Raw genomic sequence first — 27748 nt, 5'->3', positions numbered from 1 at the left:
CCCCGAATTAGCTTGCCATAAAGCTGAACAAGTGCTCAAGTGGGCACATGGGAAGCAGTAAGGATACATGAGTGGAGGTACCCAGAAGGGTGGGAGCAACTACCCACTGCATTATCTTAGCTGTAAAATGAAATCATACCCTGCAATCCACCCACAGACACCCCTTCAGGCAAAAGGAAGAGTTTGTTTACCTGTCACATCTTCCCACATTTCAGAGACTATCATACCTTGAAAGAAAAAAGAAAAAAAAAATTCTGAACATTTGCCTTTCTTTTATTTGTGCTAATGCTTCCTTTATACAGAGGGGCCATTCGATGCTCAAAGAACAGCAAAGATCCCTGGGGAATGAGGACAGAAAGATGCAGTGCCACTTACAGCATGGCTGGCTGCAGAGAAATAGGCCACTTGAGCGTAGCTGTGCAATCAGGAGGATGTTCAAGCCCAGGAAACCAAGCCAGATGCTGTGGAGAACGGTGCCTGGGGAAAGCTAGCACCCTCAGGGGCGATTCCACGGGGGTCAGCAGTTTCAGGGCACATGAGGGATGATGGGTCAGGACTAACACAAACCTAAGCACACTTCAGAGCATATTTACACAAGTTATTCCCTGCTGCATATTCTCCTCCTCTTCTCCAGCCATCCACCTCTGGGCCTCTGCAGCTGATCTGCAGTCTCCCATATGTCATGTTTAGAACCTCCTCAACTTGCCCTAGACAGCAAGAAACTCCCATGTGGGAGCTTAAGACAGAAACCAGAACCTTATTATACTTCGGTACACCCTCCCACACCTTCTCCCAGTGTTGGCAGGAATAAACTGCAGGGCTATATATATAGTATTATTCCAGGTCTACCAAAAGAAATACTCAAATTATAATGGCTTCCTTCTTCAGAAGTTGTCCCAGGTGCAGGTGCCCAGGCGCTTGTGGGGGGCTGCAGGGCGGCCTCTGTGAGGACCATGCTGGACACAGCCGGTTCCAGCTGGCTCCAATGGGCCCACCACAGGGCACAGCTGAGCCTTGCAGCCAAGATGGCGGTGCCTCAGGGAAAGCGTGTGTAAGAAAGGACAAAACATTGCCCGTGAGCAATGCTGGAGGGGGTGGAAGCGTGAGAAACAGCTCTGCGAGCCCAGAGGTGAAAGCAGGAGGGGAGGAGGAGCAGCAGGAGCAGCTCTGGGCACCCGAGCAGAGATTCCCTGTCGGCCTCTAGAGAGGCCAGGCTGGAGCAGGGGAATAGCATGAGGAAGAAGGAGTGTGGTAAGGAGCTGCCATGGACCTACCCCATGGTCAAGTCTCTTTTGCCTGTGACGGTAACTGGTAAGCAATCTCCCTGTCTTCATCTCAACTCACAAGCTTTTCCACCCTATTTTCTCTCCCATCTAGCCAAGGGGGGGGAGGGAGAGAGCAGTTGGGTGGGCATCTGGCAGTCAGCCAAGGTTAACCTACCACACAAGTCAGTAAGAAAGCCACTTTATGAGTAACATAGCAAATACACTGAACGTGTTTTAAAGCTGATCACAACCACCACAATATGACTGTTTCATTGTCAGTGTACAATTTCAAGACACATTTGGGCATCTGAGAGACTACTGACAACTACAACCAAGTCAGCACTTTTTCAGCCAAAAAACAACCAGCGTGGCAATTGACAATTAGTTTAACTCTCCAACTATTAAACCAGAGGCAAGTTATATGATAAAAACAAGCATCCAAAGAATACAGAAGGCAGAGCAGTTGATATTGAACAAGCATAGTACTATCCCTCTTTTCCTTAACCAACCTGTCTACAACAAAGAGGCTTTGCTTCCCACAATGGCAGATGATCACCTCTGGCTAAAACCTCAAGTCATGCAAGAACTATTTGATGTAGGAGGCTTCCAGCTGTTCTTACCACCATGCATTGTTACTGTATTTGGCAACTTCTTCATATTTTGAAATGCATGGGTTCTTTAACAGGTATTAAATGCCTGGCTAAAATCTTAGCCTAAATAATTTGCTGAAACAAGCAATATTTGGTGGACATAAATCCCAAGCATTCTTTGGAAAAACTACAGGTGCTCTTATCCTAACCAGTACTTCCTTCACCGCCATCCCCTAGCGCAGGCATGATGGCTCAGGCTGCTTTTTACTATATACTTATTCTGTACTACTGTTTAAAATTAATGCATTTTTCTCAGAATCATTAAACTCATTACTACTTCCTTTAATTAAAGTTTTAAAAGCACAGAATTACTGAAACCACAGGTCTATATTCAGTCAGTAAATGTTTAACATACAGCTAACATACAAAAGATTAGAACAATTGCTAACCCCTAACACCAACAATATAATACACTCTTACATCTGTGACTCTTTTCTTGCTAAGTAGTTAAGACATTCATGTTTTGCACACGTTAAAAGAGTGGATACTATGTCCATAAAAGTGAATTGCCTGGAGGAACAGGGAAAAAAAAAAGGCATTGTTTTCGAAGGGAAGTAAGTAACTGCTGTTCACCACCACTCAAACACAGAATGTCATTTCACGTCCTTGTGACCCGTGAAAGATAGCAAAAGCCATTCTAGCAGCCAGTCTTGCAGCTGGAACATTACATTTTTAAGCTCAGGTAATAAATCTTTACAATGCACCATATACATATGTGCACATATACACTTATAACTGGTAAACAATTTGAAGTCTATGCTTGGTAACATTAACTCACCATTTATTGCCTTGCCTAGCCTGCAAAGATAAACCTGCCTTCTCAAGATGTCCCGAGAGCTGTCACATCCCTGGCTGCAGACCTCCAACAGCAGATCAATAAAGCTTGTCACAGAAACAAAACCGTTGGATTTCTGTCCCCCCTCCACCCTAAAGGACGAAAAGGAGCATTGCCGTCCCCGTCCCCATCCCCATCCCCACCCCACCCTGGCTGTGTTGTGAAGCTGCCTGTGAACTCCATGGGTACACCCCAAGGAGGTAGTGCCCTGCAGGCCTTACAGTGTATTGTGACCTTATTGCTGCTGACACTTTGATTGTGACATCATTAAATAATCTTTCAGACCCACGTGTGTCACGCTCGCTGCTGACAAGGGTTAAGTACAAGAACGCAGGGGACTCCTGGGATTTGCCTTATGAACAAATCACATTGCCAGGGCTCTAGGAGTTGAGGGATGCAGGTTACTATTCTTAGGGAGCATCAATCACATCCTTTTGAGCACCTTACTTCTAGTTTTCACCACTTCTTCCTTTTGTCACCTCAACAGCTATTACCAGCCAAATTTCAGTAGTGGTCAACTATTGGTAATATTGGACAGTGAAGAGAAGCTTGACTACAGGTGGTACAGTTTACTAAGAGTAATTAACATTTGTTATTTCATTTTAAACTGTGTTCGTTTCACTTTTCACATGCATCTGTTGGACACACATAGCCTACCTGAATGACTGCATGCCCCAGAGGAACAACAAATCTAGATGAACACTTTCATATTCTTAGAAGAGTTATTAACCACTGTGCATTTCAAAGTCTGGTCTAGATGAATAAGCAAAGGGCTTGAAACCCTACATGTCCCTCACTGCAGTTATTTAAATTCCCGCAGCATAGTGAGCAACCGCTGCCTTTATAGAGGTATAAACTATGCTGCAAGGTTTTCATAAACAGTTAAATGTGTACAAGATGACCAAAAGACTGTAAGTCAATCATACACATTCCAAAAATAGCAGTTTAATTTTTCAGGACAGGTACTGAGACTGTGAGAAGCTGAATTTATTTTGCATGGCCAGCAAACTTTGTCATTAAATCCACTGGTTAAACAAGAAGCAACTATCTAAAAAAAAAAAAAAAAAAAATCTCAGCAGCATGCAAACAAGACAGCTTTTTTTTTTTTTTTTCCAGACAATGCACTCTTATTGAACTGAAAAGCAGTAACAATTTGGAAATGACAAGAGGGAATAAAATTGAAACAAATTAAATACTCCCCAAGAAGTGTCCTTGACTGTTACATTTCAAGAAAATCAGAACTAATTTGCATCTATTACCGAAAATCTGGTAATTCCCCTGTGTAAATAGTTACAGAATTCTTCAGTAGGCACCTCGCTTTGTAAGGGAATTGTAAGATTATCAACAAAAATATGACTTCCAAATACCCATACCCATGGATAACTAAAATATAGCTAGCAAAACAGAAGCTATGTTTATTACTGAAAAGCATTAACAAGAATACATAGCCATGAACTCTTATGCTGCCACACCAATATTTAAAAGACAGTCAGAATCCATAGCAAGTAGTTGCTGTTAAAGAATTAAACATATTTTGGCAAAAGAAAAATTCATTCAGCTTGAAAAATAAATGCTTAAACTTCTGCTGTTTAGGAGGATGCTACTGTTCTGCGACAAAATACTTTTCCCATGGACAGCTTCCTTCCCCCCAAAAAACCCCAAAAATCTAACCTAGCAGTGTTATAGTCGCACAGGATCTTAGTAGCCATCATCCCTTCACTAAAATACGTGCATGGAACTAACTAACTTCCTTTTCTTTAGCAGGATTGCAAACCTCGCACAACAGTTTCTCGACTCTTTCAAAGCAAGGCTGATGAAGGAAGGGACTATGTTGGAAATTGCAATGCACAGATCATATCTCAAGGTTAAACCTTTATCTACTTTCCTCCTAATTAACCACCACCTTCTGTTAGTCTACCTTATCTCAAATTAGAGATTTTTCTACAAGTTTTGCTACCTTACATTTCTACTGCTTATAGATAAATGTACGTTTTGAACTTCACATTAACCTTCAGTATTGAAAGGAAAGAGGGGATGGGGGAGGGAAGAAAAGCAATACACAAAATTAGTTCTCAAATCTTAAAGATAATTCTGACAAACAAGCAAAAGTAAAACATTCATCCACTAACTGACTGATCAGAATTGCTGACAAACTCAACACCGTATTAAAACACTTTATTTGACCCCACACAAAAGGGAAGACACCGTAACGAATGGCGCAATCCAAAGTTTTCTGAAATAAATGAAAAATGAACACCAACAATCTTTGTAACGGTCTGAAGTTAGTGCCAGCGTGCGCTTGTGATATAACCTTCTAATATTCCTGCCCCAAACACAAATAATCAAGAACTGAAACACCCTGAATTCCTGCAGTTTCCATCAAACTAACTGAAATCTCTGCACCTCGTGTTCAGAATACCCAGTAACTTTGCAAGCTGGAGCACAAAGATAATGTAACTCCACTCTTTTGCCGGAAGCATTAAAAAAAAAAAAAAAAAAAAAAAAAAACAACCAAAAACCCCAAAAAAACCCCACACCAAACAGCACAAAAACACAACACTTCAACAAGGCAAACGTGTTATACATAGAAATTAATAACTTAACAATAGCACAGAAAAAAGGAACAATGTCTTCTTTCACATTATAGGGATTGAACATTAGACTACTTGTAGAGATGCAGGCAGCTGCTGAGAATGTCTTAGCAGCTCCTGTATTTGCAAGAAAGACCCTGTCACTCAAAAGCAAAACAATCCTGTCACTTAAATATGACAACTAACTGTATGCACATTATGCAGTCATATTTCGCAATCCCAAAATTAAAACATGAATTTAAATTTCTGAAGGAAGAAAAAATATTATCCCAACAGTCAAAAAATTATTCCAACACTTGTAACGGCAGAGCCAAACCACAGACCTTCAGAGTGATCGATTACTTCAGTAAGTCAAAAAATCACCAAATATTTGCAGGAACTCTGCCAGAGCAAAGCAGGTGATGTAGTTGGTAATATTTTCAAATCCTGAAAAGGGCATCCAAAAGAGTCGGTACCTAGTCTTACCTGCCCAAATGTACTGCTCGTACGGCTCTGCCATCAATCCACCTATTTTCCTCCGCCAGTTTTGACAGCCTTTACGGTGGAGAGTTAGCCCATCGCTTACAGATAGGATCTCTCCCCAGTAACAACCTAACTCCAAGCGTAAGATTTCAACGTATCCCTGCCAACCTGCAGGGACTAGGCTCTAATTAATCCAGAGACAGAAAAGTGCTGCAAATAAAAAAAAAAAAAAAATAGGACTCGACCGATTTGTTGCAGTCTAAATTTAAAACGAAAAGCATAAAGGGAAGCACACTTCCAGCCTCTGCCTAAGGGTATACTAACAAAACAGGGGGAGGGAAACAAGCCCAAAATAAGGAAACGGATTATGTAGGTTAAGCTCAGCTTTTATCATCCGCCGCTAAGTAAACACCGAGACCCCCGGCCCCACGCCGCCGCCTCGGCCCCTACCGGGGCGGCGGCGTCGGGCCGGCCCCCGCGTCCTCTCCGGGAGGCCCCGCCGCCACGTCCCCCCTCAGGGAGCCGGGTGGCGGTAACGCTTCCCGCCCGCGGCGGGGAGGAAGCTGCCTCCCCCAGACGCTTCTGCGGGGCGCCGGCAGTCAGCCGGGCCGGGGGAAGGGAAGCGGCGCGGCGCGGCCCGCCCCACCGCCGCTGCCCCACGGCTGCGGGGCCCTTGTGCCTCTCCCCCCCAACCCCAACCCCATCCCTTCCCGCCCCGCCGGGACGCGCAGGCGGCGGCGGGGCCGCGGGGCTCCTTACCCGCCCTGTAGCCGCGCAAGCCGAGCTGGGGGTGCAGCCCGCCCCACATGGTGCCGCGCCGGGCTGGGCCGGGGTGGGGGGGCCGCCGCTCTCCGGCAGCGGCGGCGCGGAGCTGCCCGCTCTCCGGCGGCCGGCCGCGGCCCGGATGCCCGGCGGAGGCGGCCGCTCCCGCTGCCGAGGGAGGTTAGCGGGGGGCTGCCGCCGCGGCGGGGGCTGCTGCCTGCCCCAGGGGCGCCGCAGCCATGGTGCCGGGCCGCGAGCGCGGAGGGCGGTGAGACCTCGCCGCCCCCCTCGCAGGAGACAAAACTTGCTTTATTGCGTTGCCGCCGCCTGCCTCTCCGGCGCCGGGAGCGGGGCGGAGACAGGGGCGGGCGCCCCGCAGATGCTGCTGCTGCTGCTGCTGCTCGGGGACGAGCCGCTTACATAACCCGGCCCACGGGCAGGGGGCGCGGGGCGAGTGGCCGCGGGGGGCCGCGGCGGGGGGCGAGGCAGCGCCCGCCCCAGGGGCGAGTCCGCCCGGCCCGGCCCGGCCCGGCCCGCAGGCCGCGGCCCCGCCGCCCCCGCGGTGCCCGGCGAGGCCGGCTGCCGCGCCCCGCTCAGGCCCCGCCGGGGCCGCGGGGGTGGTTTGGGCCCTCCCGTTGGCCTCGGGTTTGTTAACTTACTCGCCCGCTGCCCCCGGGGCTGCCCGGGCGGGGATGAGCCCCGGGCGGGGATGAGCCCCGGGCGGAGATGCGCCCCCGGCGGCAGCCGCGCCTCCTGCCCGCTGGACCTGGGATCGAGGAAGGGGCCAGTTAGCCACGGCGTGTAACTGTCATCAGGGGAAACGCTTAATTGAAAGCACTTAATTGAGTATGAAGATAACTGGTAAAGAAAAGTGAAATGCCTTACTCCAGAACTACGGCATTTCAAATACCCAAGGCCAGTACCTGCAGACCTAGTGAGGTGATAATAAAATCACGGTTTTCCTGTACTTTGTTGTTTTAGTAAGAAAACGCAGTGGAAAGTAAGAAGAATCGTAACATTCATTTGAACGATCAGTTCCACCACAAGATCCTCAGTATCATCATAAAGTTTAAGCCACAGGACTGGAAACAAAATGCTCCTGTCAGCAACAATTCAAACCCAGTGAAAGGCTTCCCCCCCTCCCCAAGCTGCTTTGAGTCTGCTCCAAATACTTGGAGAGGTGATTCTGCAATAGCAGCCTTCGCGTTACTGTTGTTTGCAACCCCAGCCCAGCGGTCCCCGTTGTAAACTTATCTTCCGAACAAGTGTACCCTGGCTCCATCAGCAGTCCACGTTGTCAGACAAAAAATATAAAAGAGAAGGAGAAAATACGTGGACAGCTTCTAACTTCAGTGTAACCATCCCAAAATTACAAAACCCACCACCACCGAGATAAGAACAGCAAGGCTTTAGACAGCATTGCAGAGTACGATGGACGTGGCAGCTCAGGGAGGCGAGGTGAAACAGGAGCAGTTCTGCATTCATGTGGAAACACTCACAATCGATAAATACAGTCTGTGTTCAAACGCTTCCTGCTGACCTGATGCATTTTTAATTAGTAGCTGATGATCACAGAATAGCTTTTATCTCTTTGGAAAGTTAGATGTTATATTTCAGCACAAGTTATATTTTATTTAGGCCTAGCTAGGGATTCATATTGCGCTCAGTAAAAGGCCTCAGAAGTACTGGAACGAGCATGTAGAAAAGCTGCATGTTGTTACTTTGTCCTCTTTCTTACCCATATAAAGCCCTTACGTACTCATACTTGTATGTGAAGACCTGACACAACGCGCATTCCTCACCAGCTTGTTTTACCTATGGAGCGTAAGTGTCACTAGGTGTTTTGTAGGTAGAATTGTAGAAGCACAGGCTTTAAAAACTTGGTAAATACTGAATAAACCCCCCAAATACTAAAATTCCAGGAGATCCCATCAAAACCTTCAGACTGTTGCTAGAGGCCCTCTGAACGATAAAAGGGTGGAAGCATTTTCAACCACAAATACTGGCTTACAGTAGAAGACTAATGCAGGAAACTAAGTTATCATTGATAACACCTCCGTGAAATCGTCCAGCCTTTCAACCCTGAAGCCAACTTCAATCTTGAAGAATGTTAGCGAGAGCACGGTGGGTAAACATGAATATAAGAAAGAGGAAAAGCTAAAGTATCTTGCAAAACACTCAAGACCAAGAAACACGTAAACAGCTTAGTTCAAGACCTCTTTAAAGGACTTGTCTGCATCTAACATCTGTTGCATGCTGTTTTGTTGAGTTTGCTAAACTTTGGATAAGCATGTGTAGTTAGCATATTCACAGTGAGCTGTGAGGAAGCTGAATATCAAGAAGGGGAAGGCATCCAGCAGCAGGCGAGGAGTAAAATTACCTCATCACTGCTGAGCTCTGGAGTTTGTGATGCTGTCCCGTACTGCAGCTGCAAGAATCCAGAGGCATATCGTGACCCCAGAAAGCTGCAGGCCTGGAAAAAGTGTGGTAACAGTTCTTCCATCTCCTAATAAATGTCACTGCAGTGTTTTTATGTACCTTGGTATCGCCGTTCATGGAAGCTTTACAGTTTCCTATGTATCTCCTGTCTACTCATGAACAGAGAAAAAAAACAGATAGAAAGGCCGAGATGAGGGTGGCAGAACACAACCCAGTAGTCTGGCTGAATCACCTCCGATACCGCTGCGTGCGGGGGAGGCTGACTCAGCAACACCACGTCCAAGGTGTCCCTGCTGGGGCATCTGCCCTTTGACAGTGCTACTGCTCAGAGCAGAAAGAAAAAAAAACGTGCTTAAATTTAAGCAGTCAGATAACAGAATCAGAGAGACGTTCATCCCTTCCGTTGGATTTTAAGTTATTTTTACAGAAACTGAATGTGATTAGTAAAGGTTTTTCACTACGAATAACCTCAGTGTATCTGTCTGGAAACTGGGCCACACTGAAGCCAGTAGCTTCAGTGAAGCTCTGTGAATAAACTGAGCTTGTTAATGCCTTATTCACTATCCAGCAATGTTTTACATCCGCAGTCTGGTTAGTACACAGTTCTAGACTGGGAGCAGTATTTGTTTTAGATTTTCAAAAATCTCTTGAAAAAGTGTGCTAACTGGCTTGGACCTCCTGCAGAGAGGAGTTTGTGCTGTTTAATGCTGCTGAAGCAAGCCCCTACTTTCATGTGGATCTCAGCTTGGCAATGCAGCGGGCCCTGAGGAGAGTGGCCCTCTGAGGAGAGTGGGCCTCTTCTTAACAAGCCTCTGTTGTCCCATCTACGAGGCCCAACCGTGCAAAGCTGGTGGGTAGTACTGGCTCCGGTCCATTTTATCCATTTTACGTGCATTTGTCCCTCTGCACCTAATGGAGCCTACCTACGCTAAGATGACTTGAGTTAGCTTGTCACCTCTTACATCTCTCGGGTTGACAAGAATTAGGAGCATGGCAACCTGTGTTCTAGTACTGCCCCACTCAAGAGGGGTATAAAGGTCTCGATATGCGTAGAAACCGGCAGCATGGTATGAGGGAAAGCTCATGTAACCTTACACGTGAATCAACGGTAAGTGGAAACAGCCTGCATCCCCAGATAATTACTGTGAAATGTGATGCTCCAGACAATGAACAGACTCAAGTTCTTATTGTCTGAAGAGCCTTCTCCCCACCTCTTTCCTCGTGATCTTCTGACACAAACTCTATCCTCTTGGCAGAATCAACAAAGAAAAATAACAATAGAAAGTAACAGCCTAAGCATTGGTACTAGGCAGATGCTGTCTCATTAATGTCAGTTGCAGCACATCTTACCCAAGGCTTTGTGATCTATTTCCAGGTTGAGAAATCGCATCTCTCTCCTTTTTTTTTTCTCCCTGAGTAAAAACATAATGCTCTAAATGGAATTAAGCTGAAGCATAACCTCTGGAAGCAGCATTTTTCTTTGATTAAAGTCAGAAATGCGTTCAATATTTATTCTACACACTTGCTTTCACATTCAATAGAATTAAAAGATTATTAAAAAAACCTGAATGCTAAATAGCTAAACATTGTTCTAAGAGAATAGAGACTATTTCCCCTATCTAATTAAGATATCAAGCATGTGTGCATTCTATCAAAAAGCAACAGCGGCATTTCTGCAAGCACATCTATATTGTAAACAACTTTGAAATTAAAATCACAAATTTTCAATTATTGAGTTGCTTCACTAAGTACAGAAATCCTTTTCCTCCGCCCACAACTTTTTCAGTTGAACGCTGTGTCCTAGCAAAGTGTACACAGCCTTTAAGAAGCCTTGGAGCAATTCTTCCTGATTTGCAAAAAATAACTATGTATGTTACAAAGTGAGATGTTAAACTGTATTGAGTGGCACTGTAATTAAGAACAGATTAGCTTACCTAATAAACTGCACCCCTGCTGGTATGGCAGGTTGGCCTACAAAAGACTGAAATGTTCCAGTAAAAGTACATTGCGTGCACTGTATAGCATTAACAATGAACCGTGTCACCTAATATCTGCAAAGCAGGCATCATGAAATAACACGGTGTATACAATGTTTTTATTTTTGCCTTTTCTACCAGCAAATGAGAGTGCGTGTCTTTTACAAAGGAACACAAATTGATACCGATTTGAATCTGCTTTGCCCTGCACTTTCAGCAACAGCTTATACCACGAGAGAGAATAAAACCAAGCGGTGTGTTGTTACCATAGCTATGGTTTATTACCAGCCTCCTGAAATTTCAGATTCTTCTTAATTTTCCAGGTTTCAGAATCAAATTTTCACCTGAGAATCTCACCCTGAAAATGTTTTCATTTCCGTCATTGCTAGAAAACCCTTGGGAGTCAGGGATTTTACGTGTCTCATCACTGGTGGGCGGGACAAACACTTTTTTCTTTGTCATATGATTTTAAAATAAGTCTAAGAGATTTAAATCAACTCTGTGTCATCAACTCTGATACCGCAGGAAGAAGAACATATGCAGGGGGTGGGATCCAGTGACATCTGACCAGTAACTTGTGAAGGTAATCAGGAATTTCCCAGGTGTGTTTTTCTCAAAGGGAAAATTTTGAGTTCTGCTATTCCACCTTCCCTTTTCTCCATCCCCTCCTCTCCCAAAGGCAGTGGGAAAGAAGGGGAAATACAAATGACTTGGGCGGGGATGGAGAGAATACGTAAAAACCTACAGGCCGCAGGCAGGCTGCTGCCTTCTCCCAGCCTTTCAGGGTTGGCTCCTAACACATTTAAGAGCCAGACTGCCTGTGCCGGAGCAGCGAGCCTCTTCCCCTAGCCCCGGTGGGACTTGCTAACATATCTAAGATCCTTTCAGGACTTGCTAACATATCTAAGATCCTTTCAGGACATAACACTTAAACAGAAAATATTTTTAAAAAATTCTTTCTCCTACTCATGTTGCATGACTTTTCTATACTCTTTCCAGTTCTCTTGTTCTTGAGCCTGCTCAAGTCACCTTCACTTTCTGTGAAAGCACTATCTGATTTTAGGAGCACCCATCCTTTTTCTTTCCAGTAGGACTAAGACAAAAAGAGATAGCAAGCTATAAATCCTCTTGAGAGAGAGGACTGAGGCCTCTTGGTGATATTCTACATCTATTGTGATGCTGAAACATCTGATGAAGGCCATATTTGAGACCTGTTGCAGTCTAGAGGCTTCTTTGTAGTAATTAAAAAACAAATGATAACTTGGTGCTTGATGGTATTCTTTGGTATTCTTCAGACAGAAAGACCAGCAAAATGAAGAAAAATGAAGAAAATGAAGGCATGAGATAACTGCGCTACCAGTCATCAGACCAGGCAGGCACAATGCAGTTTCAAAATGGCTATAGCAAAACCCTTTCAATTTGGGATTGTCAAAATACTGAACTTTTTGTATTTACTTTTCTGTGCTGAAACTTATGCTAAAGCCTAAGAAAAGAAGCCTCAGCAGTGCTGCAGTTCAGGTTTTCGATTCGACTGCCACTGGCAATGCTTGAGTTTTTTCAGTTGACCTTTTACTTCAAGGCAGTCTTGTTTGACTCGATGTTATACCCAGACAAATGAGTGCAGAAGGATAAAGCATTGGATGATGAAGGATAAAGCATTGGATGATATTGCTATACAATAATTTACAGATTTTTTTAAGCTGCTTTATGTAGGTTAAACTCCACCTCAAATGTGAAGTAGCTGCCATATTAGAAGCACAAAACAGCCTAGCCTGACCTGTTTACAACCTACTTACTTTAAAGGTTAATCGAAAAGCACCCCCCTTGTATGCAGTCACTGAAACAAAGGATCAGACTGTGCAGTGAGGTTCCCTGCTCCATCTCCACCTCCGCACAGAAAAGAATAAATCCTGTTTTCCGTTTTCAACAAACATGCCCAGTGAATGATCTAACTTTTGAGACATACAGAATTTGAAATTGCAAGTGACTGTATACAGGAAGGCCAAACACACTACAGCACAACCAGCCAGCGATGCAACATTGTATGAATACCTGGAAATGGGAATTTCTTCCAAGTGGCCATCATTATCTGCTTATAGCCTGAAATATGTAGTTTGTTTACTCCAAGTCAGAAATACAACCTACAAACATTACGAGTCAGAAAATTATCTGGTCACTTGTGTTTGAGCCAAACCCAGTATTGCTGCAAAGGGATGAAATTTCAGTAAAGTCAATGGAATTATGCCAGTGCTCAGTTTAGTCAGCTCAGTGCTGTCGTATGCCCATATGTAAAAGTCAGATGGAAAAATTTATTTCATGCTTTAACTATAAATACAGTTAACTTCATTAAGCTCCCCGCCCCATTTTTTTCTCTGTTGACTTTATTCTACAAAAATCACTGACATTGATTCTATAATAATTCACTACTATATACTATAATAATGTATCAGTATTATAATACTTTATTTTCTCTCAGCAGTGAGAGGTCCATGCCTAAAATGACAGGGTATTCTATGCTGGTAGAATAAAATCCAGTTTAAAAGGAGACTTTTAGACCCACCCAGCGCACCCCCTGCAGATGTCTCAGAACCAGCCCACTCCCTGTACAACGCAGGAGGGCCAGCAGCCATCGGTCGTGGCACTGCCGAGAACTTCCCGGTGTGCAGGACAGGCAGCCTTAGAAAACACCCTGGTTTTCTTATGCCTGAGACTGCAAAGCACAGTTTGCTTTTATCTTGTGCTTCATATCCTTCAGTCTTTTTAATAGCATTCTGACGTGAAACTAATAAACATATATAGTAGCACACACTTTTTTAGACAAACCCAGTTCACCCAAGAAGGTAGAAAATGACTGAAATGCAAGAAGTGGACTGCACTAGTTTCTATTGACCACAGTGCCCATCAGATTTGTTTCATGGGACCTGAGGGTTAGTGTATGACATACGTACGAATCCACCACAGTATCCTTAGACTGTTTTGCTTTTGACTTAAAATTAACACAGACAAGAGTGTTTATTAAAAGTAACTTTGTGACTCTGGCTTGGCTGTAAGATCGTTCTCTAGTGTTCCACTTTTAACTCATTGCTTGAGTGACCAAATTGATCTGGGAGGCGTTTTAGTAAACATGCAACCTGATCTTTAGTGACAGAGAAAACAAGAAGAAATAGAGCTTCTAAGTGAGCATGTAACTTTAAATGTACATAAGTAAAAGAAGCATGGAAGTTTAGGTATTGCTGCTTAAATTGTTGGGGACTGTCCCACTAATTTAGGAATCCCATGGTTTAAGAATTGCACGTCACGTAGTGCACCAGTGTACCATTCTAATACCTCAAATAAGAATATCTGGTTAAATCAATTAAAATTAAGTTGAAGAATCATAATTCCAATTTTCTGGTTAATGCAGGACAGTATGGTACAAATATGCTCTATACTTTGACCGTTTAGTTCTCAGCGTTACTATCTTCTGAGCCAAGCATCGGGGTCAATCCAGAAGACGGGAACGTGCCCCTAGCTTCTGAAGAAAGACTGACTGCCATCTATTCGCAAGGGAAGTAATTTGAACCACCCAAACAAAATGCATTAATGGGAAGAGATAAATAGCCTATCTAAAAGTTCGGAACTGGCTGCGTCCTTACAAAACAACATTATGTATATGCTCCCAATGTGAAAATCACAAAGAACAAAAAATATACTGAAACAGGACATGACAGTCAGCACAGGAAGCTAAAATGGATAGCAACAAATAGGCTTTAAGAAAGTGCAAGAGGCAGTCATACACAAGACTCCTATCTGCAAACTACTCCAGCAAATGCTCCATGAAGTCAGCTCATTCATGGAAGTCCTTGCTCGAAGCCACCACTGAGCTTACACTACATGAACCTTTCATGATGTTGGCCCTGCTGGAACGCATCCCCAGCAATCACCATGACAAGATCTTTACTTAGCACAGCCACTGCGGTTAAAAGATGGAACAGAAAAATGAGAAAGAAATGAAAAGGAAGCAGACAGCTGTAATAAAGTATCTTTAAATACATGCAAATATTACTTGTCTTTTGCTTCTATGTTTGAAGAAAATTGCTGCAAGGATAAGCTCACAAAATTTGGATTAAAAACACAAGAAAACCATGTATTTTGCATTGTATTAAGGGTAGACCTCAAGAACTAATTTTAAAAATGATAAATTGAATCACATATTCCAAAAACACATTTGCCGCATTTATGTTACTGCTTTCAGATGTTACCAATATGCAAGAACACATAAAGCATAAAAATGTGACCTCTGAAAGTTGACTCTAATAGACCTCTAAAGTAATCTGAAAGATCTAAAACCCTAGAAGTATGTAACAAAGTCTAAAAACATAATCAAACAATAATATCTACTCAGTGCTATATATCCTTGGGCTTATGTATTTCCATTTAAGTAAACCAGTCTCCGTTGCACAGAGATAAGAAAACTGAGCTGTGTGAAACAAAAACTACCAACCATTTTATTTGAGTCTATATTTAGCATTTGCTGCGTTGTGCTTTAATTGCTGAAACTGCCTCTACAGAAGCATTAAAAATCACTAGAAAAAATGGGTTTTTTTTTCCTCATGTCATCATGAGGCACATTGAATGTTCAGGACAAAGCTTCACCTTGCAAGATTTCCACATCAGTTCTGAAGCACAAAAAAGTTCTAAAATTCAGATGAATTATCAACATTTTGTTTCCCTCAGATAATCCTCTTGAAGCTCACCATCACAAACAAAATATGGCCTATTGCAAATTCAAATTTGGATGAACACAGATGAAAAGAAAATGTTGGCAGTTTGGTTCCTTTTTTAAAAAAAGCAGATAAGTTAGTAAATGCAGTAACTTCCACTGGGCTAGCAAGTCAATTTGTGAGCCAAGCTGGATCAAACAGATCCAACTATCTAGTCTGAGAGGCTGTGAATTGTATTTCCTTATCTAACGAAGTCCCTAATTTTTCCTCGCTGGGTATTTTAGCATAATCTTTCATACGATTTTCAAATATAATTTTACATGAAGTATATATAGGTACTCAAAATGCACCATATGGTAAGAGACTAGTTTGCTAAAGACTCATTCATTTAAAACACAAGCGAGCAGTCACTGAAATAGACTTTCTTGCAGAGTCCTGATCAACCGTATCTACATCTGCAAGGATTTCCCACAGAAATCCTTTTTGCCATCCCAGGTGGTGACTGAAATATAGGGTTTTACTGCCTCTGGACTTCAGCCACTTCAGACATTTCCACAGCACATGGCGCGGGGTGCATATGGCAGGTCCTCCCTGCCTGGTGGTATTTCCATACAGAGCAGGACTTAAAAGCTTCCTGATGCACTGTAGTCAGATTTAGCGAAAAAAGGGTCAGAGACAAGAGTTATTAGTTTGGTGCAGTAGAGGGCAAGGGCTTGGGGTCCCTGAGGCTCTGGTCTGCAGGGAAGTGCTGCTCGATGCACCTTCAGGGTCTCTGAACCCACTTGCAAAGGCTTGAAAAGTAATCCGTTGACTGACTGGACCTCAGCACCAACTCTAATGCTGATATACAGGACGAATAAGAAATTATCCAATTAGTTTTGCAACTTAATCACACAGTTTACCATCCCAGAAGACCACATTTTTGAAGGAACTTGGGGTCAGGTTTTCCCAAGCCCTTGTCCTCCCATATGGTGAGCTCTTTGCAAAATCCGCCTGAGAGAGAGTGGGACCGTTTGGCAAAGAACAAAAAGCCAGATTTCTGAATGTGCTCTTCCTCCACCCACCCTCATCAGCTCTATTTTTAAGTATGAAGCTAGCTGCATATAATTTCCTGAGATTTGACAGTCGGTCATACTGTTACAGATTTCACAGAAGAGTGGCAGACTTGGCTGGGCTTATTTCTCGGCACAGAAAAGAGAGAGACCTGCCCCTGTAAACACGTCATGGTGTCGGGAAGTAGTATTTGCTGGATGAGGAATGAGCATGATGCAAGTCTGCCGCCGTTCAGTACACACAAGACAAATCTTTTCATCATATTTGAGCTTTGATGCAGGTACCGCCAACAGCCTTAGTCCTGTTCAACTACTGCAAATGAGTAGGCAACTCATTTAGCGGGTTGCTAGCATTTGCAGAAGTAACTGGAAAATGCATCATCAGAGTTATTCGTGATAATACATGTGTGCATTGAGGCTTTCAAAGAGATGGTATAAAATATCTGTCCCTCCAGGCCTTCATGGTATATAGCCCCTCCTCAAAATCTTTCAATCCTATTCTTCCTTGCCCTTTCAGACATCACTTCCAAACTGGTGGGAGCAAGTACAGTTGTGGCCATTTCAAAGATGATGAAAACTGGGCGCACAACAACTCACCATGGAGTTGGGGAGGGAGTTCAGGGCTGTCCAGTTTTAATGCTTCCCTGTTAGGCAATGCTAAATGTACTTACTACCCATGCTTATTCATAGCTTAGTAAGCTGAGTTTTTCTTAAAAATTCATTTTATTGTAACAGTGATGTCATTATTACTACCAGTTTCAAGTCTACCATTTAAATTAAATACCTTTAAAAATATACAGGGAGAATCCAAACAGTTCCATTACTTCTATGCTGTGCATAGCTACTAGGAGAAGTGAGAAAGAATGGATAAAATTTTAAATGAATGCACTTTTTAGAAAATTACTGTTTTCATAATACTTTTAAATACTATTTTATGAACACTTTAATACTACATAGCTGGCTAATAGAGAAAGAACAGATGTACTAGAAAAGAGGTTTTTATTAAAGACAGCTTTAATTTTTCAAACACCACAGGTTTTTCTGGCAGGCAGAGTATCAGTTTGCCTGGTGAAAACTGTTTTCCCTTGGAAAGAAGAGACAGGTATCGTATGTACCCAAGAAAAGACAATTCCTCCTGGCTGACCTAAGCAGAAGTATTGACTTAGGTCTCTGAAAGAAGTTCTTTATTACAGCAGGGTAAGTTGTTCAGTAGCTATTCAGATGGGTTGTTTTCTGTTGTGGGTTGGTTTGGTTTTTTTCCCCCCCCCCCCCCAAAAAAAGGCAAGGAAGTTGAAATTAGCAGCAAGCTCATAACAGATTTTGGACCTTTAGCAGATGGTAATGAAGTGAGTCATGGGCAATATAGTAAAGAGGGTGATTTTCCACATCTGCAGAATAGGAATGATGGGAATTAAGAAGACAATTCTGAAATAACATTAACTTCCAGACCACAATTAAAGCATAGTTAGCTTTTCAGAAATAAGAAACAGGTTCCTGGTAGGAGGCCCTGAATTTTCATTTGCCTCTTGAACAGTATGAATTGCACTGTCAGTACTCACTAAGTAGCAACAGTCAAATATAATTTTCTGGATGTCATAAAGAAACATGTATCTGTACTATGAAGTAATGCCTTTTCAGAAATGTGTCAGTATCAGCTTCTAGAGTTTTCATGTTCTCCTCAAAAGCTCTTCAGTTCAGAAACTGTTCAAGCGTCCTTTGATGCAAAAGGTTTAGGCAGACAAATAAGTAGATTGATGAGTCTTTCTTTTTTTGCTTGCTTTCATGCAGCCTGGGCAGTCAGTACTGAAATCCGTTTTGGGGGCCCAATCCTGTTCCAATTTCAGCTGATGAGTGTAAACTCACATAGGGTCAAAAGGACCATCAGCGAGATGACAGGCATTCAGATCATGAGATCTCTTCATGTAAAGTGTTTCAGAAACCAGTAAACAAAACATAAAGGTTATTTGCCCCCTCCATAAGAACGTAGTGACTTTAAGAAAGAGAACAAAAAACAGAATGAGAGATGGAATGAGAAAGAGAAAGGCAGAATGAGACAGAACAAAAGAAGGGGGAGAAAACAAGAAAGGCGGCAAAAAATGAGAGACAAGGAAGCAGAGAGACTTAGAGAGAAAGAAAGTGAAAGAAAAAAGGAAGAGAAGGAAACAAGGAAAGAAAAAGAGAGACTGAAAGAAAGAGAAAGAAAAAGAATGATGGAAAGAAAGAGAGAAAGAGGGAAGGAAGGAAGGAAGGAAGGAAAGAAGGAAAGAAAAGGAAAGAGAGGGAAGGAAGGAAGCAAGCAAGAAGGAAAGAAAGGAGAGGAAGAGAGAAAGGGCGAGAAGAAAGCTCTGGTAGAGACAATTTCTTCATCTTGGAGAGAGAGAGAGGGAAGTTTGGAGAGTAGCATGATACTGATTCCTCTTTGGAATAATTTATAAAATTGGATATGCAGATAATTCACATACCTATCACTGTAAGCAAAATCGGCCTGGAGACCACACTAGTCGGCAAACTGTAGAGCCTCCAGAAGGCTCAGCTGTTCCTGCCCTTCAGAACACATCCTTGCTCAATGCTGTGCAGTTTGCTTACAAGCTGAGGTCTTTTTTGTCACGGTAAACAGACAAAGAGAAATTCAGACCAAGCAGCAGACCCTGCTCACTGGCTATACATAGAGATTTCTAAGAAAGGGAAAACAATCCCAGACAGTCTGAAAGCAAAAGGACATTGCTTAAAGACAATCATTTCCCTCCCCAACCTGCATTGTCCTTACCCTTCCTCGTATATGGATCATTGTTAAATGAGAGAAAGATACATTAGAAACCCATGGAAAAAACATAATGGACATATTCCCTTCTGGGCATTAATATAATCAATCAAGCAGCTACTTTAGTTACCTTGGTCGTGATCTGCCCTTGATTCCATTAGGAAGCCACTTCCAGAGGTTTGCAATTCCACTTACAGAGTCCCCCTCTGTAGCGAAACAGTGTTCAAACACAATTATGTATTTAAAAGTGGGAAGGTAGTAGCACGTGTTAACATTTTCCTTCTCAAGACCTAGATGCTACAAGTGAAAATCATGCCTTGGCTCTCTGCATGCTTCTATCTGGCTTAATTAACTGATCACAGCAATAATCTCTGCTAAAATGATTCTCAGTAAAAGGGTAGGAGGGAGCTGCTTTAGCAGAACTGGGTGAAGCTTTTCACTTAGCTACTACCCAAGCAAGATCCAAGGAGAAACGATCAGGGACTTTGGCTCAGCACCTTCCTAAGCTAGCTGGGATTTGAATCTTTGGAGACTGAAAGCAGGATTCTGAATAAAGCCTGGTACTGCCTAATGCTGCACGAACTGCATCTAGAAAAGTTCAGACATTGTTTTTGCGGGGTTGTTCAGGTCACGGTAGAGAAAAGCAACCACTGTACATCTGAGAGCAGAATCTACATTCAAATTCAAATCTTTCTCACAATCTCCCAAAGTACTTTGGATTTAGAATTGCTTTGTAACAAGCCAAAATTATCTTGAAGAGGAAGAAAGATTTTCCAGCTATGGATTATTTTTAGTTCAAGTTTCAACTAGGTAAACTAAGGCACATAGGCTGAGAGTGTATCCAATGAGCATAGTGACTTAGTTTAAATTCTGTTTTCTTTTTTCACAATTTAAGACATGATGTATGCACAGATCTCCAGTGAAGTTATGATGGTTTATTCACATTGTCCTACAGATGAACAGAGACCCATGTGTTTATCCAGTGCAGGGCTGGCTCACTTCAGTAGACTAGCACATATTAGCAAACCGAAAAGGAATGCAGCAACCCATCTCCTGTAAACACCACTTGGCTATTTAAGCCTACACTGCACTAGAAATAGACTTATATCTCACAAACACCACCAAATGTCAGAGTACATCATTTATTCATTGCATGCTATATTATTTTCAAATCAGATTTTATGTGACCCTTACTATATAAAGCTGAAGAAATATTCTCATACACGTTAAACACTTCTGCACTGAGGAATTATACCGCTTTAAAATCAATTTACAGACTACGCAGTGAAGGTCAAATTACAAGGCAGAAGATTCAGGTTTTGATTTGGGTCTTGCTCCTGGTTCAGTGACTGACCTCAAACACGTGCCCTAGCATTTGTTTTTAACACTGCCTTGCACTGAGACTTCGCTGGCTCTGCTATCCTTTGGCACTGGAAGAGGTTGCCCAGAGAAGCTGTGGATGCCCCGTTCCTGGCAGTGTTCAAGGCCAGGTTGGACGGGGCCCTGAGCAACCTGATCTAGTGGGTGGCGTCCCTGCCCATGGCAGCGGGGCTGGAGATAGATGATCTTTAAGGTCCCTTCCAACCCAAGCCATTCTATGATCCTATGATCCTTTGTCTTATACCATCTTCTGTTGCTGTCCCTCACATCTCCTGCTTGCTTAAATGCAGCCTCTGGAATATTGTCTACTCCAAGCTGGATAAGGACAAGCAACCCCAGTATCTCCTAACGTTCACCCAACCCCTGTTCACCCAGGTGAAGACCACGGGTAGTCAGGTCTGTAGTCTGCAAACCTTCCTTCAGATGCTGCCTTCTTTTGGCCAAGTAAGGACAATAATCAGTTTTAGTGCCTAGACATGTAAAGGGAGTTCTAGTAAAAAACCAGTAACATTTGATGCAGACAGACAATGAGGCCTTAGGGTACAACCCTGTCTAATCAATCTATTTCGAATTGCCAGTACGAGACGTGTTTTGGACTGTACAGTTTTGCACATCGAGGATGTGCTCTGATCTTCTATGCATCCTCCTCTAGTTAAGCTAGGTTTTCTCACCGACAGCAGAGCTATTGTGTGCATGACATTTACTGCTGGAAATGGATGCTGTGTCTTGGCAATGAATGGAAAATCTGAGCACTAGCAATGAAAAGATATCTTCACAGTGTTTCTTGGTCTCTTGTTAGTCATTCAACGTAGAGGAATTCAGCAGAGAGGAAACACGCTGGGTGAATGTCAGTGTTCCCAGCTCCGGCTGAAGAAAGAAAAGTCTTGCTGAAAAACAGCGTATGGGCACTGAGCACAACAGGCTCCACATTTTCAGTGCACACCAATGAAAACCTTCCTGACAGAAAAGTCAGGGGTTTATTTGGGAAACATACAGTTTTCCGCATAGGAGAGTAAGTTGCTATGCTTGTTTTCAGGTTGTGTGGAAAAATCGAATTTCTCTGAGGGATTTGTATTTAGATACAGCTTTGTAGCCTGCAGAAAGAAGACATAGTCAACAGGCTAGGAAGCAGAGTGTCATCCAGATCAGAAGTTCCCCAGCTTTTTATAACCTCACTTGAGAATGGTGCCCATGGTCTATGTCTGGATCCCAAGGAGCCAACCCAGGCTCTTTGTGCAGGCGCAGCTCTAAGGCGCTGCATTCCCTTACTATTTCACCAGGTTTTATATCACTTACAGGCTTCACCAGAAAATGTTTTTCTGTCTCGATCAGTGTCCTCTGTAGAGAGACAGCAAACCCTTTCCCAGCTGAAGCACCATGCAACCTTTTAAAAAGTAATTCACAGACCACTTTGCATCCCAAATGCTGTGTGTGTGGCTGGGCACTGCGCACGCAGCCTGGCCCCGCGAGGGGACCGGAGCCAACTCCGAACTCTGCCTGCTGCAGACTCCCACACGATCTGACAAGCGCATAGGGCTCCACAGCTCTTTTCCTTGCAGTGGCTGTGTAGGTAACCATCTGAGGACATACAGAACATGAATAAGCCGTAGAACACAAGTCCCATAAAACTAACCTGGATTACTCACAAAAGCATGTAATACACTGGATTTCTAATCTAGAATTCATACCTCTTTCAAGCCAGAGGCCAAATAAAAAGAAAGAGCTTGGCCAAGGCACAAGAAGGTTGTTGTAATCTCCTTGCCCTTAGCTATGCGGCGAGGATGACACTATTCTGACTGATGTGTTGTGTGATGATCTTTTGCATATCATTCTTCATGCAATTAGATTGAAAGCTGATGCCTAAAAGACATGTTGAGCATTTATGCCCTGTATTTTCTCTTTTTCATATTGAAAAATGGAGAATATAACCAGCCAATTAAGGTGACGCTCAAAGTTTTGCTCTTTTTGCAGTACTATCCATTATAAATGTTACTTACAACATCTGTATTTAACTTTATCCTTGCTGGCAATGTAGATTAAAAAAGAATTCACATTTTAGCTCTTTGCAGATTAAAAAAAAAATCATTATTTGGCTATAGAAAAATGATCTGACAACATATCTAAAAACCATTTCCTGCATGTTTTCAAGAAATCAGTGAAGGAGAGGGAGGGATTTAGTGAATTTTTACAGCTCTTAAAGAAGACTGAACTTAAGCAGAGGCTATCACAGATCTGATTTCCAGAAATTGTTACTGTATTTCTTTAGGAAAGAAGACAAGCTTCTCTCTTTCTTTTATGTCATTATTAAAGTTTATCATTACATATGAGCATTTTGTCAGACAAATTTTTTCCAGTAAATCATGATGAGATATGGCTTTGGCTCTTAAATGAAATATAATAGTTTAATATTTACATTTTTCATCACATTTTTACTAAATAGATTCTGGTAGTCACTGAACAGTGTGTTTACTACACAATGCAATTTTAAAACATACACAAAACCACTACCGCACACAAATGTTTCTGTGGGAGAGTTAAAGCTGTAGTAATTTGGCACCAGAGCAACAGAGTGTGAGGCACTTGGCAAGTTTTCATATTGGACAAGCAAGAAAATGTCGTTATCTGGAAGAAGTAATTTAGGATAGGTAAAATAAAACAAAATATTTACACAAGCCCAAATCTAATCAAGGTGCTTGCTTCATGAAGCACATTTACATCAACGCTAGTATACTAAAAACCACAAAGGATGCACATGAACATAATACCAGACAAATGCATTTACAAATCAGGTTCCAGGTCACTGAACAAAAGATGTTGCCATTGACACATAGTCACTGGTCTATAAAAAGAGACGTATATAATCTTAGTCTGATTTCCAGCTGACAGATGGCATTATTTTGCAAAACCCATTGTATCACAAGACCTTACGTCAACATTGCCATGTCTGTAAGGTAATGGCTACTTAATAGGTAACAGATTCCAGACTTGATGTTTTTTTACGCTTAGAACTCTCCGTAAGGACACACAGGAATATTAATGGGAAGCCAGCACCGCTGCCTTTTTGGATGGTGCACTTCTATTCACTTAGCTATCCGTCAAGTGCAACATGAATAGGCAACTGCAGAGCAGCTCCCCAGGACACTACAGAGAGGGAGAGAGATCCATCAGAGGAAATTACATCAGCTGATCTACAGAGCATAAACAATAGAGCCAGCAGGGCCCAGTTTACCTTCCTTTATACCATCATGATGCCATTTGATGGAAACCAGCTGCTCTGGTCATGTTCTTCACACTATACCCAGCCATGCCACCAGAACATGCAGACAAGACCCAAGTGTGTGATGAGCTTATGATTTATTTTGTTTTCAGTAAATTTCGTATACTATGTAGATTGACATTCTTGCAATTAAAACAAAGAATCAATATCAACACATCTCTCACTCAGACATTTACATGAAATGTAAACTGATTTCCACAAGCTACGTCAGCACTGCCAGTACAGTATTAAGCCCAGTAAAATAAGATTTTTTAAAATGCATCTGCCCATTTCACAATCTGAATACATCTCTAATGACACTCCATCTCCAGTTATTAAGAAACTTGTTGTCAAATATAAATTCTCTCGGCTTGCTTTACCAGAGGAATCATCGCATACATCCCAAACCAACAAATCACAAGGTAATTCCTAATCATGGGTTATCAAGTAACTGATAGAAAGCATTGCATGCACAGGACTAGACTAAGCTTAGAGGAGTAAGGTCTGAATGTCCCACCCCCATTCCCAGATTGGCACTATTAGTGCTCTTATTAGTGCCTAGCATTGGTGGGATAAGATTTTTTTTCCTGGGAGGAATAAATCAAGGTCAGTTTAGATGTGGGCTTGCTCTCAGGTGATCCCTGAGTCTCCAAACAGATAACCTGTTCCCTGAGCTGCCCAGTTCCCAGGAAGCCTGGGTCCACAGGGGCTTGCCTGGCAAAGTCCCTGGCCCCGAAGCTTCCCCGCGGCTGCCTCCCTGGGCTCACCTCTCGGGGGACAGTTGCCCCCTGTCCTGCCTGGAGACCCACCGGAGCTGGGATGGCCTGGCAGCACATCGGGCCAGCAGGCAGCAAGCCACATCACGTGTGAAGGTACCTCTGAGCCAGGCTGCCTCCCCACTTGCTTCTTTGCTGAACTTGCAAGGCAAATGGACATCTTGCTGCGGAAAGCCTTGATTCCAGTGCATCAGGCAGTCTTCTGCTGGAGAGTCCTGCCAGAAAGCACACAAGCACTGCTCCTGCCTCCTGGCAGAGCGCCACTGCGAAGCAGCAAGGTGTCCAGCCAAAAAAGGTAGCAGCTTTACCCTCAGTGCAGCAGGCTTTTTGATGGGAGCTATACTCCTCCTGGGCCAGGAAATGCTCGGGAACACTGTCCTTTCCTCCTGAGACAGCACAGCTGCACCTTGTCTTCCAAACCGGACACGGTCTGGCTCAAAAACTGATTATCACAGCAAATTTTCCCAGGAGGAAGGGCATTTTTTTATATATAGCGAGATAGCAAAACATACAAAGAGAAGAGATTTTATACAAACACGTTTTTGATTATTTTTCTAGAGCGCTTACAAAAGCTGTTGTATTTGGCAATGAATTTAACAGTTACTTGTGTTGTTCAACTCTTCACCTTTAAATAATATTCCTAAATTAATTAGCTGTATCATTTTATCTGTCTGCTCCATGATGCTTCTGCAGGAAAAGCGACCGCAGGTACGTGCACCTCCCATATTTGCACACTGAAAAATCATCATTAGGAAAGAAACAGGAAAACCCACCCCTTTGAATTTTGTACAGCCTAATATATCCCCCAAAATAAGAGCACTGAACAAAACCATCCTGTCATTTTATCTTTTACTTCCAGGGCCAGGTTCAGAGCACTTTTTGTACATGAATCAGTGAAAAGAGTCCCAGCTGCAGAAAGTGCGCTGGCTCCAGCAGCAGACAGTAGCTGCAATCTGCTCAATACTGGTAAGTCTCTATAGGTCCCATCTAGAAGAAGCCACACAGGAATCCCAGGAGAGATGCATTGTTTTAGATGGGCTACCTCAACCTTCCACCAGTAGCTTTCTGGTTTTCTTTCCCCTTTTCTCCATTTTACATCATTCCTCTTAGTACTGAAACGACTTCAGGCTTAGGATCTAAATCCAGGGACTTCTGTGAAAGTTTTGACCTAGACCTGCATATAAACCTTGTGAATCCAAATGTGATTTCTATTCTATTACTTCTGGTGTTTGATTTTTTTTCTCTGTTCAAGTCTCACCTTTCACTGTATTCTTCATAAGCAATTGTACAGACGTGCAGGATTTGTTTTATAGGTTCAAATCAAATTTCACCCTTGGCTGCTTCAGAAAATGGGCAGACCACTTGTGCTGAAAGTTTTCTTCTCCTTCTGCCTTTGCTTCCCCAGCATCGCTGATGGCACAGTTATATCCTGAAGCAAAGGGTCCTACCGATTCCTCTGTGTGATCTGAGATGGTGAAAGTGCTCTTTTTTATCTAAAAGTGCCAAAAAACAAACCCAACAAACCCGGGGATCTAAACCAGCCCAAAAGAAACTTAACAAACCAGTCTCCTCTGGAGAGCTGCTCCTTCTCCAAAGGATTTATGGCTTTGCTTACAGATCACAAAAATATATAATGGATCGAGAAGGTAAACACAACTATAAAGACAGCAAGGCTGTACTTTTAAATCCTATTCTAAAATGTCCTACATACAAAACTAGTCACTGTAAGCCCTACATAAAATATTCACTAGTTTATATTATAGACTGTTGTAGAAACACTAGAAAACATTTTGTATATTAAATGATGTTAACCTTTTCACTTTTTGTCCTATGGCTATTATTTTATGGTTTTGCATAGTGAGTTTTTTCTTTAAAATTATTCTGTGCAAGTTGCAGACGAATGTATACTATCCACAGAGTAGAAATAAAGCACAGTTAAAATCATGGAGCCATGTTCTGCATGCACTTACTCTACTGTAAATCCCAAGTAACTCTGCTGGCCTCACTGGATTTAAACCGGATTTATAATAAAATACAGAAATTGTCCTGTACTTCCACTGATTAAGCTTCAAAGTCATTTACTTATGACCTTTTCTGAGCACAAAGACATTTTAGACAGTGTTACATAAGCCTCTTGCTAGCTACAATACGTGACTTCAGTTAAAAAACAATGATGGCAACAAGTACAGTTTCTCCTTCTTCAATCTTCTTTAATATTGCTGGAACCAAAAAAGAGATTTCCTTTTTTGAAAGCTCTACAATATTATCTTGGTTTCCGATCCTGTTCTCTAGCTCCAAGAATCACAAAAGGTACATCTAGAAGAAACTTACTGGGTGACATAGTTCATCCCCCTGCAAAGCATCATGATTTTTCTTTATTTAACATTATTTTCTCCAGCATCCTCTCAAATGTCCCAAACAATACAGCTTCTAGCACTTCTCAGGAAAACGGTGTATATTCTTGCCGTGATCTCAGGCAGAGTGAGTATGCTGACCTTGGGAGTGTGAAATAACAGTCTACTTCAGAGTAGTATCTGACATGCTTAGAAAAAAGTAGGAATGGAATAAAAGAAAACCCAAACGCTAAACCAAGACCAGCCCCTTGACATGTACCTGAGACAATACTACCAAACACTTCAGGAATTTTATCACTTTGCACCACCCCAAACGTTTTCCCTCCGGAAAGCACTCTCCATAGCCTCTGTCACGGAGCAATGCATCCCTCTCACAGCTTTGCTTGGTGACGTTAGAGCCCAAGACAGCATTCCTAACACAAAAGACAGCTCCTGAAACCTGGCTTGTTTTTGACACCACACTGGCCCAACGCATTCACAACTGGG

At 42.7% G+C, this 27748-nt stretch overlaps 1 protein-coding gene across 1 annotated transcript in view; it reads right to left on the bottom strand.

Moving 5' to 3' along the window:
- The window catches only part of CEP85L (centrosomal protein 85L), a 126691-nt gene extending 120003 nt beyond the window's left edge, over positions 1–6688 (bottom strand). Inside the window, exon 1 of the mRNA XM_087774131.1 lies at positions 6563–6688. Within this exon, the coding sequence (XP_087630257.1) occupies positions 6563–6611 (49 nt within the window). The 5' untranslated portion in view covers positions 6612–6688. The remainder of the gene's footprint in view (positions 1–6562) is intronic.
- Positions 6689–27748: the final 21060 nt, after the last annotated feature.

This window comes from Nipponia nippon, unplaced genomic scaffold (genome assembly GCF_047370975.1).
Source record: "Nipponia nippon isolate SJK-2023a ecotype South Korea unplaced genomic scaffold, ASM4737097v1 scaffold_4, whole genome shotgun sequence".
Lineage (NCBI taxonomy): Eukaryota > Metazoa > Chordata > Aves > Pelecaniformes > Threskiornithidae > Nipponia > Nipponia nippon.
This window is presented reverse-complemented; position numbering and strand designations above follow the sequence as displayed.